A 14,698-nucleotide genomic window follows, 5' to 3' on the forward strand; every position below is an offset into this window, starting at 1 on the left:
AGGATGACTTCTGGGATGCGGTGCCCCATCGCACGGGCTCATCTGTTCCATTGCTGCGAAGGGGCCGCCTCGGACCAAGCGAGCTTGCACGTGGTAAGGATAATGGTTGGGACTCAACGACATGGTATCCGGCGTACAAGTCTCTCTCGACTAGCCCAGTGAACGTACGCATATCATATGACCTTGATCTGCATTACAGCAATTAGTAACGTAGTATACGCCGACCAACTCACAACACGACTGCATCACCATGCCTGAGCGGCCTCCCTCGTCCGACCATAACTTGGCCTCTCCGACGGATCACGCAGCGGCCGCGTCCGGTAGCCCCGCTCCAACTCCCACTCACTCTCGTCTACTCCGCTTCGTGAAGGCCCGCCATGCACTTCGTCCTCCAACGCATGCTTTTTCCAGGGCTGCGCCGCTGCCTCCGCTGCTCTCATCCTCGCAGTCCGCACCGATCCACCTCTCTCTGCCCCCTTGCCTTGGTCCCGCTCTTCTCTCCCCTCCCTTCCCTTCTGCTTCTTTTGCCGCGTGTCCAAATGCACCAGCCTCTCGATCTTCGCCAGCACCGCCATCGCGTCCGTCAGGTCCCCGTCCATCCACGGCGCGCGCTCCCCGACCTCGCGCCGGATCCCCTCCACGAGCACATGCGTGCGCGAGTCCGTCGGGATCCCGTTCACGCGCATCTGCTCGAGCGTGGCGAGCACGCCGCGGAGGTCGCGGAACGCGCTCCAGCGCGTCTCGATCAGCTCATTGTACACGGGCGTCGTGCAGCCGAAGACGAAGGAGTGGAGGGAGAGCGTGCGGGCGTGTTCGAAGAGCGCGAGCGCGAGGTGCGGGTTCGCGTACTTGCCCCGGAAGGTCGCCATCAGCCGCGCGAGCAGGTGCGGGTACGACTGCGGGGAGAGGTGTGACGGGAGGCCGACCATCGCCATCGATTGCTTCGCGGGGGTGTTCGCATGCTTGGGCGTGCTGGGGGAGGGCTCAGACGTGTCGTCGGGGGAGCGGGGCATGGGGGCGTTGGCGACCTCGACCGCTTGGCGGAGCGTTTCGGTCATGGGCGAGTCCTGGCCGAAGACGTCGCGCAGTGCCCAGGCGAACAGTTGTGAGTCTGTCTCACAGAGCTCCATATCTTCCTTCTTCCTATCCAGGTCCTCGTCCACCGTGTTTGCAAACCGCTGGCGCGCGGAGCGAAGTCGGCTGTAGAGCGCATGGGACGGGGCCTTCGTCCCACCGACGGGTGTTGATGTGGTGGCCTTAGTCTGGTCTTGGAGCCCTTGCTGCTGGAAGAGGGAGTCGACTATGTCGCGCAGGGTGGCAATTTCGCCCTGGGACAGAGAGACCTTGCGAGGTCCTTCCTGGGTCTTTGCAGATGCGCGCGGAGAGCGCGTGATGGAGCCCTTTGCCTCCAAGGGGGTTTTCATCATTTCAGGGAGGATGTGGTCCCATGGAGAGACGTCGCCAGAGAATATGGACTTGGAAGAGCTGCACCGTGGTCAGAAGCAGCGCAAGCGAAACAGCGACAGAACATACTCGGGCGTAGGGAGCGGAGTGATCTCTTGAAGTAGATGGCGCGTCGTAGACAGTGAGGCTGCCAGAGGTGTTCATAGGTGTGGGACGGAAACAGCGACGCACGTACCTGTCAGACATCGCCCCCCTACACACGGGCACACTTTTGCCACCGCCTGACGTGCAAGCATCCTCACTGCCAAGAAGCAAGATACAGGCGCGACAAGAGGGCGAGAGACCAACCAGTATTCAGTAGGGGAAGAGGAGGGTTGTGGTGGGAGAGGGAGAGTGGACGGCACGCCAAGGCGCCGACTGTCCACGCGAAGTCGCTTGTGCGTGTGTTAGTCAATGTATAACATTATAAAAGTGAACTCATGTCACTTTGCCGGAGTGGTTAACGGGATCGCCTGCTACTATAGCTGCCAGCGGTTGTGCTTTGCACGCGAGTGTTCGAATCGCTCAGGTGACGCTTTTTGTGCAGAAATGAACCGATGCGCGCCTGTAGCGTGCACCGTGCGTGGCCCCGGTTACTCCTCCGCGGACTGTCTCCACATATCCACCACCACTCCCCTCTGTCTGGCGCAATATGAGTGGCGCAAAGTACGCGAATCTACCGGACATCGTATGTCGTCCACATGATTGGTGAAAGCAGCTCTTCAAGGCTGATATCGTCCACAGGACACCGCGCCTGATGTGTACGAGACCGAAGACGTCTTTCCCTCCGCCCACGACAGTGTCAGTCTCCGAGCCTCGGTGGACCCTTCCGTCCCTCCTGACGCATGCATGCTAGAAAGGTGACTCAAGCGACGACGAGGCCGCCCCGACGCGCGGCCACGCACGGGGCAAGGCAAGCGAGACCAGCGGGCGGGAGGAGCTCGACCTGAGCAGCGTCCACCCGGACGACGCGTCCAAGCGGTTCCGCAAAGCCGAGCGCAGTGCGTCTCTCCTCCTCCGTCCCCTCCCCACCCCTCCCCCCTCCTCGTCCCCTCGCGGTGCTCATCGCCGCACGCAGGACACCCCCGCCCCAAGGTCCAGTACGTCTACCCCCCGTCCCCCACGAGCGCGGACCCGTCCGGGCCCCCGTCGCCCAGCGGCGGCCCCGTCCCGCTCTCGCAGCGGCTGCGCCTCCTCCAGGCGGAGGTCGCCGCGCTCGAGGGCGAGCTCGCGGACCCGACGAACCCGCTGCTGCAGAAGGAGCGGGGCGGGGGGCGCGCGGACCCGGGGGAGCTCATCCGGGGGATGGTGGACGTGAAGCGGCGGATTGAGAAGATCAGCAAGGCGCGCGAGGGCCGGGGCAAGCTCGTGAGCGTCATGCTGGGCGATTCGGACGCAGAGGACGCGTCGCGCAGGGATGCGGCGAAGGAGGCGGGCGAGCAGAACGGCGAGGAGGGTGCGGAGGGCAAGACCGAGCCGCCGACGATCAGGGTGCCGGAGGCCCGCGACATCGCGGAGATGGACAGGCGGGTGGGCGAGCTCGAGAAGCTGGTTGGGTCGTCGACCGTGACGTTGGACGAGGTGCGTCGCCCGCCGCTGCTGCAGGTCCGCGCGCGACACTCACCCTTTCTCTTCCCACTCGCAGCTGTCGCCGCTCCCGCCTCCCCTGCTCCCCCTCCTCACGCGCCTCAACGCGCAGCTCAACCTGCTCACCCAGCCCCGCCATATCGACTCCATCTCCCGCCGCATCAAGCTCCTCAACTCCGAGTTCGACCGCTCCTCCGGCCCCTCCGCCCAGTCCACGCCAAAGACCGGCGTGCCGCGTCCCAGTCCGGCGCGCAGCCCGCGCGCCCGCCTCCTCGCCTCCTCCGCCGCGCTGCAAGAACAGCTCGCGCCGGTGCTCACCAAGCTTGCTCCTTTGCTGCCGCACATCCCCACGTTCTCGCCGCCTCCGTACTCTCTCCGCGTTGCACACGTCCGCCGCAGGCTTTGAGAAGACTCTGCAAGAGCTCGAGGAGGAGCAACGGCGAGGGCGGGCGGCGCTCGAAGAGCTCACTCGCGCGGTGGAGGGTGTGGAGAAGAGCCTCGCGGACAACGAGGCTCTAGTGAAAGGGAATGTACGCGAAATAGAAGATCGCATTGAGGGTCTGGGAGCAGGCTAGAGGGGATGAAAGTGAGATCTAGATGAAGCAGAGCTGACGCCACCGTGTTCCTAGATGTGTTACAGATGCATGAGCACTGAGGTAGCCAGCTTTCGTCGACGGATCACTTGTACACTCGCTTTTGGGATGTCTTTCATCTTGTGGACGACAGTCCCTGTCCTCTCTTGGGCCAAGAGTGTCCCACCAGAAATCGATCAAATGGATACCGCGCCTCCAATGTATGTATAGACAAAGTGGGAAACACAACGATAGGACATCAGGGCCCCTGAAGCACGACGCTCATCTCCAACAGGTCTCGTAGGCCCTTCTCATCGACCTCGATCACTTCGTCGGAGTCGTCATAAATGATGATGTACTCGACCCCGCGACGCTTCTGGGAAATCGAATCCAGCATCCACTCCCCAGCCCAGCCTTCGTCCTCACTCAGACACATGAACGTCATCAGGAGGATCTGGCCGGTATCTTGGAGCAGAGAGTCGACTCGTTCCGTGGACAGTGGCGTCTGGTTTGGTGGCATGGCAGCATCCTCGTGGTCCCACGGTGTCCACAGAAGACCGGCGAGTGGGAGGGAAGTAGGTCCGAGGGAGTAGTAGAACGCTGAGACGACGAAGATGGATGGCCCTGGGGATGAGCCTGGCAAAACTCTTTGAACATAGCTCTGCCCTACACACAGCAACACTTTTCTCAGAACGCAGCTCCAAAGTATGTAAGGATGCGTGAGGACTCACGATTTTATACCGCGACTAGAGATGCCGTTCAATCCGCCAGCACCTAGGTGATCGAACTTGCTCTCGATGGGTACGACCTTGTTCTCGACGAAAATCATGTGCGCAGAGAACAAGAAATGCACGCGTAACACCCGGCTTTACACAGCACGGCATGAGCACAGTGGGAGTGGGTGGAGAGGCGAAGACGCGACGTACTCGGCGACGGTGAAGCTGTCCCCAAGCTGCTGCTCCTTTTCGTCGAGCTCCAGGATCGCCCCGTCCACCTTGCGGAGGTACTCGTCAAAGTCGCCACCCTCCGCATCTACGGGTGCTCGTGAGCCGAATGGGACGGTGTGTTGGGTCCCGTAGAGGTCCGCGATGGCTCTGTCGCGTTCGGCGGCTTGGCCGTGCAGAATGAATGTCTCAACTTGGAAGCGATACATGTAGTTGGCATAGCGCTGCGAGAGCTCGTCCCACTCTTTGCGTTGTGCAGGAGTAGGACTGCCCTTCGGTACACGCATGGTCGTCATGTCGGATAACGGGTGTGGAGAGAGAACGCAAGCCATTAATGGCGATGGATTCAGGGGAGGATGAGCCGGACGCCTCCAGACACGGATGACGTCACCAAATCCAGACACGTGACTAGCGTGCAGCAGTTGGAATTGTCCTCCATTATTGACTGAACGTGCGACAATCGACAGAGCATGTAAGACGACATGTAGGACAACATAGCAGAAACAGCTTTAACACAACATGTGCGTGCAGGAAACGATAGCGGCCAAAGGACGGCGACGAAACAACACTACAGAGAAACACTCTCCTTCATGAGCCAGCGCATGGACTCCCTGTCCATCGGGATCGGTCCATCGCAGTCGTCGTAGACGATAACAAATTCGACTCCACGGCGGCTGTGTACAATCGACTTCACCGACCACCGGCCAGCCTCGTCTTCGTCCTTGCTCAGACACAAGAACGTCATCTTGAGCAGGTCAGCCGGTTTTTCCAGGAGGTATTCGATAGCCTCTGAGGAAAGTCTAGTCTGCACGGGTGCCGAGTCGACGTCGGGGTCTGTGTCCACCTCCACATTCGAGTCTGACTCCGCCTCCGTATCCATGTCCGTGCTCGCAGGACCGCCGGGAACTCGGGGAGGATACGTGCGGGGAGAAGTCGACATGCTGGGGTTATGACCGGGAGCAGAGCGATCAGGGTATGAAGGACGACCGACTCGAGAATGCTCTTTGAGCATCTCGCGGCTCCTGCACACCGCAACGCCCTATTCAGGATGGTCCCCGAAGAAGCAGACTGAGAACTTACAGCTTCAAACCCCGGGTGCTGATGCTCTCCATCCCGCCAGCACCCAGGTGAGCGAACTCGCCCTGGATGGGAAGGCATTTGTATTGACGGCAGATCAGGGCGGCCGAGAACAAACAGTGCCAACGCAGCACACGGCTGCACACGGTGCAGTGTAAGAACAGCGCGGCAAGAGGACTGAGAACCACGTACTCGGCCACAGTGAAAGAATCGCCACGTTTCTCCTCCTTCTCGTCGAGCTCGCGGATTGTCTCGTCCACCTTGTCAAGGTATTGATCTGCATTCCCATCCTCCGCGTCGACTGAAGCCTTGGGGTTGAGCGACACGATAGGCTGTGTCCTATTGAGCTCCTCAAGGGCTCTCTTATGCTCGAGGGGGGTGGTTTGGAGGATGCCACTGTCAACTTGAGAGCGGTAGAGGTAGTTGGCAAAGCGCTGCGACAGTTCATCCCATTCTCAGTGGCGTTGGGCGGCGGTGGCGCCTTTCCACAGCTCGGATACCGCAGGCATGGTGGACGGCGGGAAGACAAAGGCGCGAGCGCGCTCTGCTGTCATTGTCGAGAACGTGTTCCTCACACTTACGTCAATGAGTGAACCAGCAGCTGCATCCCTCCCAGAGGCCACAAACTCTGATTGTCCTCACGTTCATGCGTTCCCATTGTTGAGGCTTCGGGTTGTCGTTTTCAACACTTCATTTACTCGGATCATGGGTCTCGACGCCATCCAGAGTCCGGACGAAGCGGAGTGGGCGAGCCTGATACATACATATGATCACAACGACGCGGGGACCCGAAGCACAGAATTATATTGCTCGCTAGACTCGTAATGATACTCGATGGCCTCTGCATGATGGCCGCCACAGTAGGATTTATATGCTTACTGCACAGGACAAACGTCCACTAGGGGCCTGCGGATTCGCTTTCGGTCCAGTGGGCGACGCGTCTCGTACGTGCACGATGACCTTGCCCCACGTCTTGCGTTGCTCCAGTGCCGATAGCCCGTCGGCAAGCCGGTCCAGAGGATAAGTCTCGGAGTACACAACTGGCTTTGCGCGCCCAGAAGCGACCAGCCAATGGAACAGTGAGAAACACGAACATAGTACACGTGGGAGGCGTACTCAAACAACCCCTTCCATACCACCGGCGCTCGTGAAGGCTCGATCTCTGTAGAGTAGTGAGCATCAACGAGAGTCACGATGTAAGGTCCGCCTGGATACCCCCTCGTATACACGCCCCAGTGAATGCTAGCGATAGAGATGTTCTTGAGAAGGACAAGATTCAGGGCAAGCTACGGACGACGGGCACTCAGTACTAGCCATCTCACTGGCCGCATCCCTTTCCGGCTCACCTTGTCGACCTGACCCGCGGCGAAGCCCACGACAATCGCATGCCCATTCAAAGCAATGTACTTGGGCGAGTCTACCGGCCAAACCTCAGCACCCCACTTCCACCGATGGGTGAAACGACGCAGAACGCACCACGAATGAGCCCGATCGGGTCGTAGGTCACATCGACGCCCTGCCCACCCGTAAGCTTCAGGACCTCCTCCCGCCACCCCTCTTTGCTATAGTTCACGCTGTGGTCCGTGCCGCCGTACTTGACCGAGATGTCGAGCTTCTCCTGCGATCCCGCCGCTGCAACGACCTTCGCCCCGAGCGCTGCCCCGACCGTCCGTCAGCACGACCAAAAACCCCAAAGGACGAGGATCGCACCTTCGCGAGCTGCACTCAGGCCGCGATGCTCACGCCCCCGGCGGACGCCTTCGTAGCTCGTTGTCCAGGTAGCGAACAGACCTGCACGCCGCGCCACGCCGCGCTCTCAGCCATGCCATCCACATATCAGATCTAGAGCCGCGAAACACGCACCGGTGCCGCGGTCGCACGACATGTTCGACGCGCAGTGCGCACCGCGAACGCGCCCTGTGCCGCGCTGAACGGGCAGCCGTCGGGGATGGGCGAGCTCTCGGCGATGCGTCCCGTGAGCTCGCTGCCGGGCACGAACGGCTGTGTGGGCTGATGCTGGTACTTTCCCTGGGCCTGGAAGATCTGCGGGCACGGAAAAAGGATATGAGTCCTGCGAGGGGAAGAAGGAAATGAGACGCACGTCGAAGTAGCTTAGGCCTGCGCTATACACGTCGACGAGCACTCGACGATTCCTCTGGCACCTCTACTTGTGTACCCAGTCCCAGGCGCGGCGCGTCCCAGTCCAGTACGCAGCCCGCCGCCTCCGCCTCCTCCGCCGCGCTGCAAGAACGGCTCGCGCCGATGCTCACCAAACTTGTTCCTTTGCTGCTACACATCCTCCACGTTCTCACTCACCTCCGTTCTCTCTCCGCGTTGCAAACTTCCGCCGCAGGCTTTGAGAAGACTCTCCAAGAGCTTGAGGAGGAGCAACAGCGAGGACGGGCGGCTCTCGAGGACCGTGGAGGGTGTAGAGGAAAGACTCGCTGCTAACGAGGCTCTGGTCGAAGAGAATGTGGAAGAACTGGAGGATCACATCGAGGGCTTGAGTAGGAGGGGTGAAGCAGAGTTGGTATAGTCCTAGATGTGTTGGTGCTGAGCGCTGAGGGATCTGCGTTGGTCCTTTTGCTGACCACACATTCCACGTGCGAATCATGCTTGGGACATTTAAAATACTCAAACCGACAGTGCACGTCGAGGGAAGAAAAATTGTATTTAACACTCCAAACGACACCAGCAGGATTCGAACCTGCGCCTCCTTTGCAAAGGAGAACAGATTTCTAATCTGTCGCCGTAACCACTTGGCTATAGCGCCGTAATATAAATATTATAAGTATTTATTATAATATCCAAAACACGGTTTACGGACCCCACGAACACGCAGAAGATCCTTAGAAGATCCGACATTCAAAACCGAGATAATATCATTATGCGTAAGAAAACACGAGAGAGCTGTGACATGACATGCGTGGGTAGCAAGCAATGAACAAGAAAACTTGCGACAAACGTCACAGTACGACACTCTCCTTCATGAGGTCCCGCATTAGGGATCGACTACATACCCTGTTGTTACTTACAAAACTTATTATGTACGTTACTTACACTGTAAGTAACGCGTTAGTTACATGGGGCTCGAAGGGGTGGTGTAACATATGTAACAAGTGGATAAGCGCCTGTTCTTGAAAGGGCTGTCGGGACGCGGATATCATGTGAGACTTCCGAGTCAACACGAGGCTTCCCACTGCCCAGGGCTTCCGGTCACCAGAACATCATGTCGATGACCCAGATTGACCCTCCGGTGGCGTGCCACGGGTAACATCCACCTCATCCTCTTGCAGTCTCAATGATCTTCATATACGCGGTTACTGGTGCCTCTCGCGGCATCGGCCTCAAATTTGTTGTGCAACTTGTACGTTGATAGTCCTGTCGTATATAAATTCCCTAGCATTAACATATCGTGTCTCCAGGCATCCATACCCGCAAACTCCGTGTTCGCCGTCCGCAACCTCGGTGCACCTCCAGGACACGATGAAGCAGCACGGCTTCAGTAACGTCCACATTTTTGAAGGCAATATTGGCGACTTCGCTGACACGTCCTTGTCCAGCGTGCCAGGAAAGAAGTCGCCGAGAAGACCGGCGGAGGCCTTGACTGCCTCATCCACAACGCCATGCGCCGCTCTCCTCCTGTCATCTTCACCGACTTCCTCAACATCCCCGACATGGCCGAGTTCGATGCCAGCCTCGCCCACGCCGTACGCCTCCGTGCCCCTCCCCTCCAGTCTCGCACTGACCGCCCCCCATGGCAGTTCCAAATCATGGCCTCGGCACGATCCACTCCATCCACGCCTTCCTCCCCCTCCTACGCGCGTCCCCCACTGGCGCGAGGAAGATCATGGTGATCAACACCGAGGGTGGCAAGTACAACTCGATCCACGACATGCAGATCGCCGCCATGCCGTCCTACCACCTCTCCGAGTGCGTGCAGGCAGCAGGTCATTGCCGCCATCAAGTTCTCCGTCCTCCTCGCGCCCGAGGCCTTCACCGTCGCTGTGCTCACCACGGGGCTCGTCGACACCCCCGGCACCAAAGACGGGCTCGATGCGAAGGGCGCAGCGCTCGCGAGGGCTCGCCACGCGCGCGTCGAGGCGGCTGTCGCGGGGTTCGAAGCCCAGGGGCTCACGATGACGCTGCGGACGCCGACACGCACACGCTATCGCCGTACGGTGAAGACGTACGAGCACAACACCTTCGACCGCGCTCGGCCCTTGTCCTCGCGCACTTCGCCCATTCCGTCTCTCGAACCTCTCGCGGTCAGTCCGCAAGCACTCCAAGATCACGATTGCACCCCGGAGCCGTCCTCATATGCCGGTCAACTGAACAAGTTGGTTCACAGCCTGATTTGCATGGAAAACGAGGCGAAACGGGATCGGGTAGTTGTCCATAGCTGATGGATGCTCATACCCACTCGTTGGGAACTACCTTATGTTTCCGCGCTTGTCCACCTGTCGCCGCTTTGCCCTTTCACACCCCGAGTTGTACGTGAATGCTGGCGGACTCCGGAGCGTCTGGGGCACGATCCTTATCCTTGGCGAGTCAGCTGCAGGTAAGCTCTGTACGTGGTGATACGCACGTGCCACCGCTGTACGGTGCACCGCGACTACGCTAGCGCCTGCGCGCCGCCGCCCACCTTGTCCTCGCTCGTCCTCACACATCTCGACCATTCCGCTGCGCACACCCGTCGCGATCCGCGAGGACCCCATGATTAACGCCCCAGCACCACAGTCCCGACGCGACACTCGCGGACGCACCGCGGCGCGGCCCACGCCCGCTCGTAGTCATCACCTGCCCGCACTCGATCCCCATCCTCCATAGCCTGACGACACGTTCTTGTCTCGTGATGGTAACCCACTCCTCATATCGTATGTTTCTTCTTCTCTCCTGCTTTATTTTTGCTCTATTTCGTATCCTCGTATCCACTTCGCGAGCCCCCCATTTCGGCTCATGCTGCCTCGGTCTATCTGCGCTCACATCCCCACTCCATCTACGCGTGCAGTGTGCTCATCTAGTCTCGCCTTCGACTTCGACTTCGCGCACGCGCACGTTCACGTCCACGCTTTCGCCCACGCCCCCGTATTCCCCCTCGCCTTCGCCAGCGCCCGTATGCGTGACCTCGTCCATCTCCCGCGTCTATCCCCGCGGTGTCCTCCTTGCGCTCGCGCGATCCTCCAATCCATCCTCCCTTCGCGCTCGCTCTCCCCGCGGCGCGTCGTATCTGCTTCTATACGACTTCCCGCGACTCACGCTTACGCTCACTCGCTCACTCGCCCTCATCCTTGTTGATTCCTGAGCCCGGAGTTGACTGCACATCAGTGGCTCAGATATTTGTGCTTTCACTGAAAATCACACGTTTCTTCAAAGGGCCCTGTGCAAGCTCCCGCTATCCTGAAGAGTGTTTGTCGCAATTGTGGTCTCCCCATCTCCTTGGAATACCCTCAGAGGGGTCGCCTGGTGTCGTCTGCGTGCTATGATGCGTCTCTACTGTGGGTGCTGCACGAATCTGGCTGTCTACGTCCGATGATGAGGATTCCGACAGCGATTTGACTAAGGATGGGGACTGGTAGGGCTATTCTCCGCAGCACTAGACCTTCATTACATTTCGAATTAGTTACATGTTACTTACACGTGTTACAAATGGCGTCTGAGGGTCGGTTTGTTAGTAACATATGTTACAGACGGCCTGGAATATGTAGTCGAACCCTATCCCGCATGGACTCCTTGTCCATCGGGATAGGTCCATCGGCATCGTCGTAGACGATCACATATTCGATGCCACGACGGGTGTGCACAGTCGACTCCACCGACCACTGGCCAGCTTCGTCTTCGTCCTCGCTCAACCACAAAAACCTCTGCTTGACGAGCTCGGCGGGATCCTCTAGCAGCGCTGTGATCGCCTCATTGGAGAGGTCGGTCGGAGAACGTTCCAAATCAACGCCTGGTGCCACCTCAGTAGGGTTGGGGGCATAGAAGGAGACGTGCGGGAGGGGAAGGCGACGTGACAGGGGCTCCGCGTGTGGTGGACGATAAAGAACGTCTTGGGGAGGACTCGTTGAACATCTCTTGGCTCCTGCAAATAAGAAGGTGTTCAAAGCGGATCTCAAAACAGCTAGATTGAGAACTCACATGCGGAGGGCACGGAGGCTGACGTTCCCCATGCCATTGGCATCAAAGTCAAGTTGGGCGGTAGGGCATTTGTACTGGCTACAGAACAGGGCCGCAGAGAACAAGCAATACAAACGGAGCACGCGGCTACACACGAGGCAGTCGTATGAGGACAGTGGGAGGATAGAAGGAGTGAACGCGACGCACTCGGCAATGGTGAAAGCATCGCCATTATTCTTCTCCTTGTCATCCAGCTCACTGATCGCCTCGTCCACTTTTGCAAGATACTGATCAACGTTTAAACCACCCTCCGCGTCAACAGAGGCCTGCGGGTTGAACGGGGCAGTTTGGTGAGTGTTGTTGAGCTCTGCGATGGCTTTGTCGCGCTCGACAGGGGTGTCTTGCAGGAGTGATCCATCAACTCTAGAACGATACATATAGTTGGCCAGACGGCGCGAAAGCCCCTCCCAGTCTTCCGACGTAGAAGCAGTGGCCATGGTGGTTGGAGAAGGAGAGACGAAAGGAAATATGTAAGCGCCTATTGCCACGCTCAAGTGTCTCGCGGTCATGCATTCATGAGTTGGCGGGTTAAACGCGACAGCAATTTCATGTATTCGGGTTATAGAAACGAGGACATAGTCGACACGATTGAAACCTTTTTGGTGATGTTCTATGCGCCAAACGTGTTGCCTCGCAATAAGCTGGCCCCCACCGTGAAAGGCACGCTCATGACACGGTCCGGGAGAGGGAATGTTCTGTACTTGTCTATTCCGAACAGACATTAATACCTACTGGCGGATTTACGCCTATATCGTCCACATCTTAGTGCGAGTTTCAAGGTGTCAAGGCCAGCGCGTCCTGCACAGTTGCGTCCAGCGTGCCCCCCGACCGTGTGCCATTCCTTCATAGAACCGCTAGATGATTGTTTGCATGATAGATGAATTCATCGCCATCGACGTCGACCGAGGGTTGAATCTTGCGCCTCTACAGCTAAGTTTCTGGCAATCCAGAAGTGGCACTCGGAGTACTACTTCTCTCTACGAGAGGCGAATGCCAAAGGGGAGAGAGAGCTTACTTAAGTAGGGGTGAGGAACCTGGCTCCACGACCAAGGAGCGACCCGCATTTCACGTGGTTGCTTGCTGAGGTACAGACGGGCTAGGGACGAGACTAGGGAGCTACTGGTACAGCAATGCACGCCATACATGTTCGCTAATCTAGAGTTTAGCTTTTGGTCCGGACGACGCGTCTCGCACGTGCACAATGACCTTTCCCCACGTCTTGCGCTGCTCCAGGGCGGCGAGCCCGTCGGCAAGCCGCTCCAGAGGATACGTCTCGGAGTAGACAACCGGTTTTGCGCGCCCAGAAGCGAATAAACTGTGGAATACCATGAGAAACGCAGAGCAAGATGCAAATGCCAGACTTACTCGAGTAGTTCCTTCCAAACCACCGGAACGCGTGAAGGTTCGATCTCTGGAGTTTCAAGGATTAGAGGGCAGATAGCGACCGACAGCATTCGGCAGGAAACACACTTGTGTACGCGCCCCAGTGAATCCCAACGATGGAGATGTTCTTGAGAAGGACGAGGTTAAGGGCAAGCTACGAACGGCCGAAGCAGTCAGCACATGTCTTTGCACAAGACCTGGCCAGCTTACCTTCTCAATCTGACCCGCGGCGAAGCCCACGACAATCGCACGCCCCTTCCACGCAATACACTTGAGCGAGTCTACCAGCCACACCTCAAGATCCTACTTCCACAGACGAATGACAGAACACAAAACGCACCACGGATGAGCCCGACCGGGTCGTAAATCACGTCAACGCCCTTCCCACCCGTAAGCTTCAGGACCTCCTTCTGCCACCCTTCCGTGCTATAATTCACGCCGTGGTCCGCGCCGCCGTACTTGACCGAGATGTCGAGCTTCTCCTGAGACCCTGCCGCCGCGATGACCTTCGCTCCGAGCGCTGCCCCAGATTTCAGAACGCAGGCAAACCAGAGCGTCGACGCTCAAACCGCACGCACCTTTCGCGAGCTGCACGGCCGCAATGCCCACGCCCCCCGCGGACGCTGTGACGAGCACCCACTCGCCCGGCTTCACCTCCGCGCGGCCGACCAGTGCCTCGTAGCTCGTCGGCCAGGTGACGAACAGACCTGCACCCCGCGCCGCACGCGCCGTCAGCCGTTCCGTCCACAGACGAGACATGGAGCCGCGAAACACGCACCGGCGCCCTGGTCGTACGACATGTTCTCCGGGAGCGGGAGGAGCGCGTCCCAGTTGACCGCGACGCGCTCCGCGAACGTGCCCTGCGCCGCGCCGAACACGCGGTCCCCCGCGCGGAACGGGCAGCCGTCGGGGATGGGCGAGCCCTCGGCGATGCGCCCCGCGAGCTCGCTGCCGAGCACGAACGGCTGTGGGGGCTGGTGCTGGTACTTGCCCTGAGCCTGGAGGATCTGCGGGCACGGAAGGAATGTGAGTCCTGTGAGGAGGAGAGGAGGGAGTAATACGCACATCGAAGTAGTTCAGACCCGCGCTGTACACGTCGACGAGCACTTGGCCTTTGCCGACCTTGGGGCGGGCGCATTCTGCGTGAGGGGGATCTTGGAGGGGTGGGCGTAGTCGGAGACGACAAATGCGCGCATGGTGCTGAAATGTTGGATGATTTGGACAAGAGACCCGATGTAGACTTCCCACTGGCCTGACTAGGGCGAGACGAAGGGAAGGGAGAGAGGGAGAGGGAGAGGTCTGAGGACGAGACGAAGGGTGAACATTGCAGCGAATGGTCAGCAGACAAGCAGCCCAGGTGGCTGCGTAGCCACCGGTCTCTTCCAGCTCCCGACCCCGGAACCCCCACGTCGCGTGCCTACCCCACTCTGGGCTGATAGATAGAGCAATTCGAAGAAAGATGTATATGCGGGTGTAGTAGATGTACATTGCGGGTGGGTGTTCTACAGGAATCGA

At 58.9% G+C, this 14,698-nt stretch overlaps 7 protein-coding genes and 2 non-coding genes across 9 annotated transcripts; 3 read left to right on the plus strand and 6 right to left on the minus strand.

Annotated features, from left to right (window-relative positions):
- Positions 1-245: 245 nt before the first annotated feature.
- BXZ73DRAFT_53193 (uncharacterized protein) lies at positions 246-1,487 on the minus strand (the record flags this gene model as incomplete). Its single annotated transcript, XM_048020958.1, has 2 exons — positions 246-941; positions 1,029-1,487. Coding segments are annotated over 2 exons (1,155 nt in total), but the record flags the coding sequence as incomplete, so codon positions are not given.
- Positions 1,488-1,885: 398 nt separating this feature from the next.
- BXZ73DRAFT_t173 lies at positions 1,886-1,978 on the plus strand. Its single transcript has one exon. It is a non-coding gene; the product is annotated as a tRNA-Ser (tRNA).
- Positions 1,979-2,095: 117 nt separating this feature from the next.
- On the plus strand, positions 2,096-3,605 carry BXZ73DRAFT_92306 (uncharacterized protein; the record flags this gene model as incomplete). Its single annotated transcript, XM_048026319.1, has 6 exons — positions 2,096-2,131; positions 2,188-2,244; positions 2,300-2,444; positions 2,522-3,024; positions 3,089-3,340; positions 3,438-3,605. 6 exons carry the CDS (start codon positions 2,096-2,098, stop codon positions 3,603-3,605), a joined length of 1,161 nt encoding a protein of 386 aa, XP_047873710.1.
- Positions 3,606-5,114: 1,509 nt separating this feature from the next.
- On the minus strand, positions 5,115-6,132 carry BXZ73DRAFT_105397 (uncharacterized protein; the record flags this gene model as incomplete). Its single annotated transcript, XM_048016235.1, has 4 exons — positions 5,115-5,568; positions 5,627-5,761; positions 5,816-6,057; positions 6,124-6,132. The coding sequence occupies 4 exons, from the start codon at positions 6,130-6,132 to the stop codon at positions 5,115-5,117; spliced, it is 840 nt and encodes a 279-aa protein (XP_047873711.1).
- A 358-nt stretch (positions 6,133-6,490) lies between these two features.
- On the minus strand, positions 6,491-7,769 carry BXZ73DRAFT_53156 (alcohol dehydrogenase; the record flags this gene model as incomplete). Its single annotated transcript, XM_048020951.1, has 8 exons — positions 6,491-6,738; positions 6,760-6,767; positions 6,839-6,909; positions 6,970-7,040; positions 7,100-7,279; positions 7,313-7,438; positions 7,483-7,666; positions 7,725-7,769. Coding segments are annotated over 8 exons (933 nt in total), but the record flags the coding sequence as incomplete, so codon positions are not given.
- Positions 7,770-8,309: 540 nt separating this feature from the next.
- On the minus strand, positions 8,310-8,396 carry BXZ73DRAFT_t175. The gene has a single exon. It is a non-coding gene; the product is annotated as a tRNA-Ser (tRNA).
- A 528-nt stretch (positions 8,397-8,924) lies between these two features.
- Positions 8,925-10,029, plus strand: BXZ73DRAFT_80718 (uncharacterized protein; the record flags this gene model as incomplete). The annotated part of the gene is made up of 5 exons (XM_048023332.1): positions 8,925-8,990; positions 9,049-9,128; positions 9,195-9,343; positions 9,388-9,560; positions 9,592-10,029. The coding sequence occupies 5 exons, from the start codon at positions 8,925-8,927 to the stop codon at positions 10,027-10,029; spliced, it is 906 nt and encodes a 301-aa protein (XP_047873713.1).
- An 869-nt stretch (positions 10,030-10,898) lies between these two features.
- BXZ73DRAFT_105400 (uncharacterized protein) lies at positions 10,899-12,237 on the minus strand (the record flags this gene model as incomplete). Its single annotated transcript, XM_048016236.1, has 6 exons — positions 10,899-10,940; positions 11,262-11,279; positions 11,338-11,573; positions 11,671-11,705; positions 11,762-11,887; positions 11,948-12,237. 6 exons carry the CDS (start codon positions 12,235-12,237, stop codon positions 10,899-10,901), a joined length of 747 nt encoding a protein of 248 aa, XP_047873714.1.
- A 718-nt stretch (positions 12,238-12,955) lies between these two features.
- BXZ73DRAFT_92307 (alcohol dehydrogenase) lies at positions 12,956-14,379 on the minus strand (the record flags this gene model as incomplete). Its single annotated transcript, XM_048026320.1, has 9 exons — positions 12,956-13,115; positions 13,166-13,211; positions 13,271-13,337; positions 13,394-13,464; positions 13,524-13,703; positions 13,762-13,890; positions 13,962-14,190; positions 14,249-14,270; positions 14,306-14,379. 9 exons carry the CDS (start codon positions 14,377-14,379, stop codon positions 12,956-12,958), a joined length of 978 nt encoding a protein of 325 aa, XP_047873715.1.
- Positions 14,380-14,698: the final 319 nt, after the last annotated feature.

The sequence above is a fragment of the Epithele typhae genome (assembly GCF_022376455.1).
Source record: "Epithele typhae strain CBS 203.58 chromosome Unknown BXZ73scaffold_65, whole genome shotgun sequence".
In the NCBI taxonomy this organism is placed as follows: Eukaryota; Fungi; Basidiomycota; class Agaricomycetes; order Polyporales; family Epitheliaceae; genus Epithele; species Epithele typhae.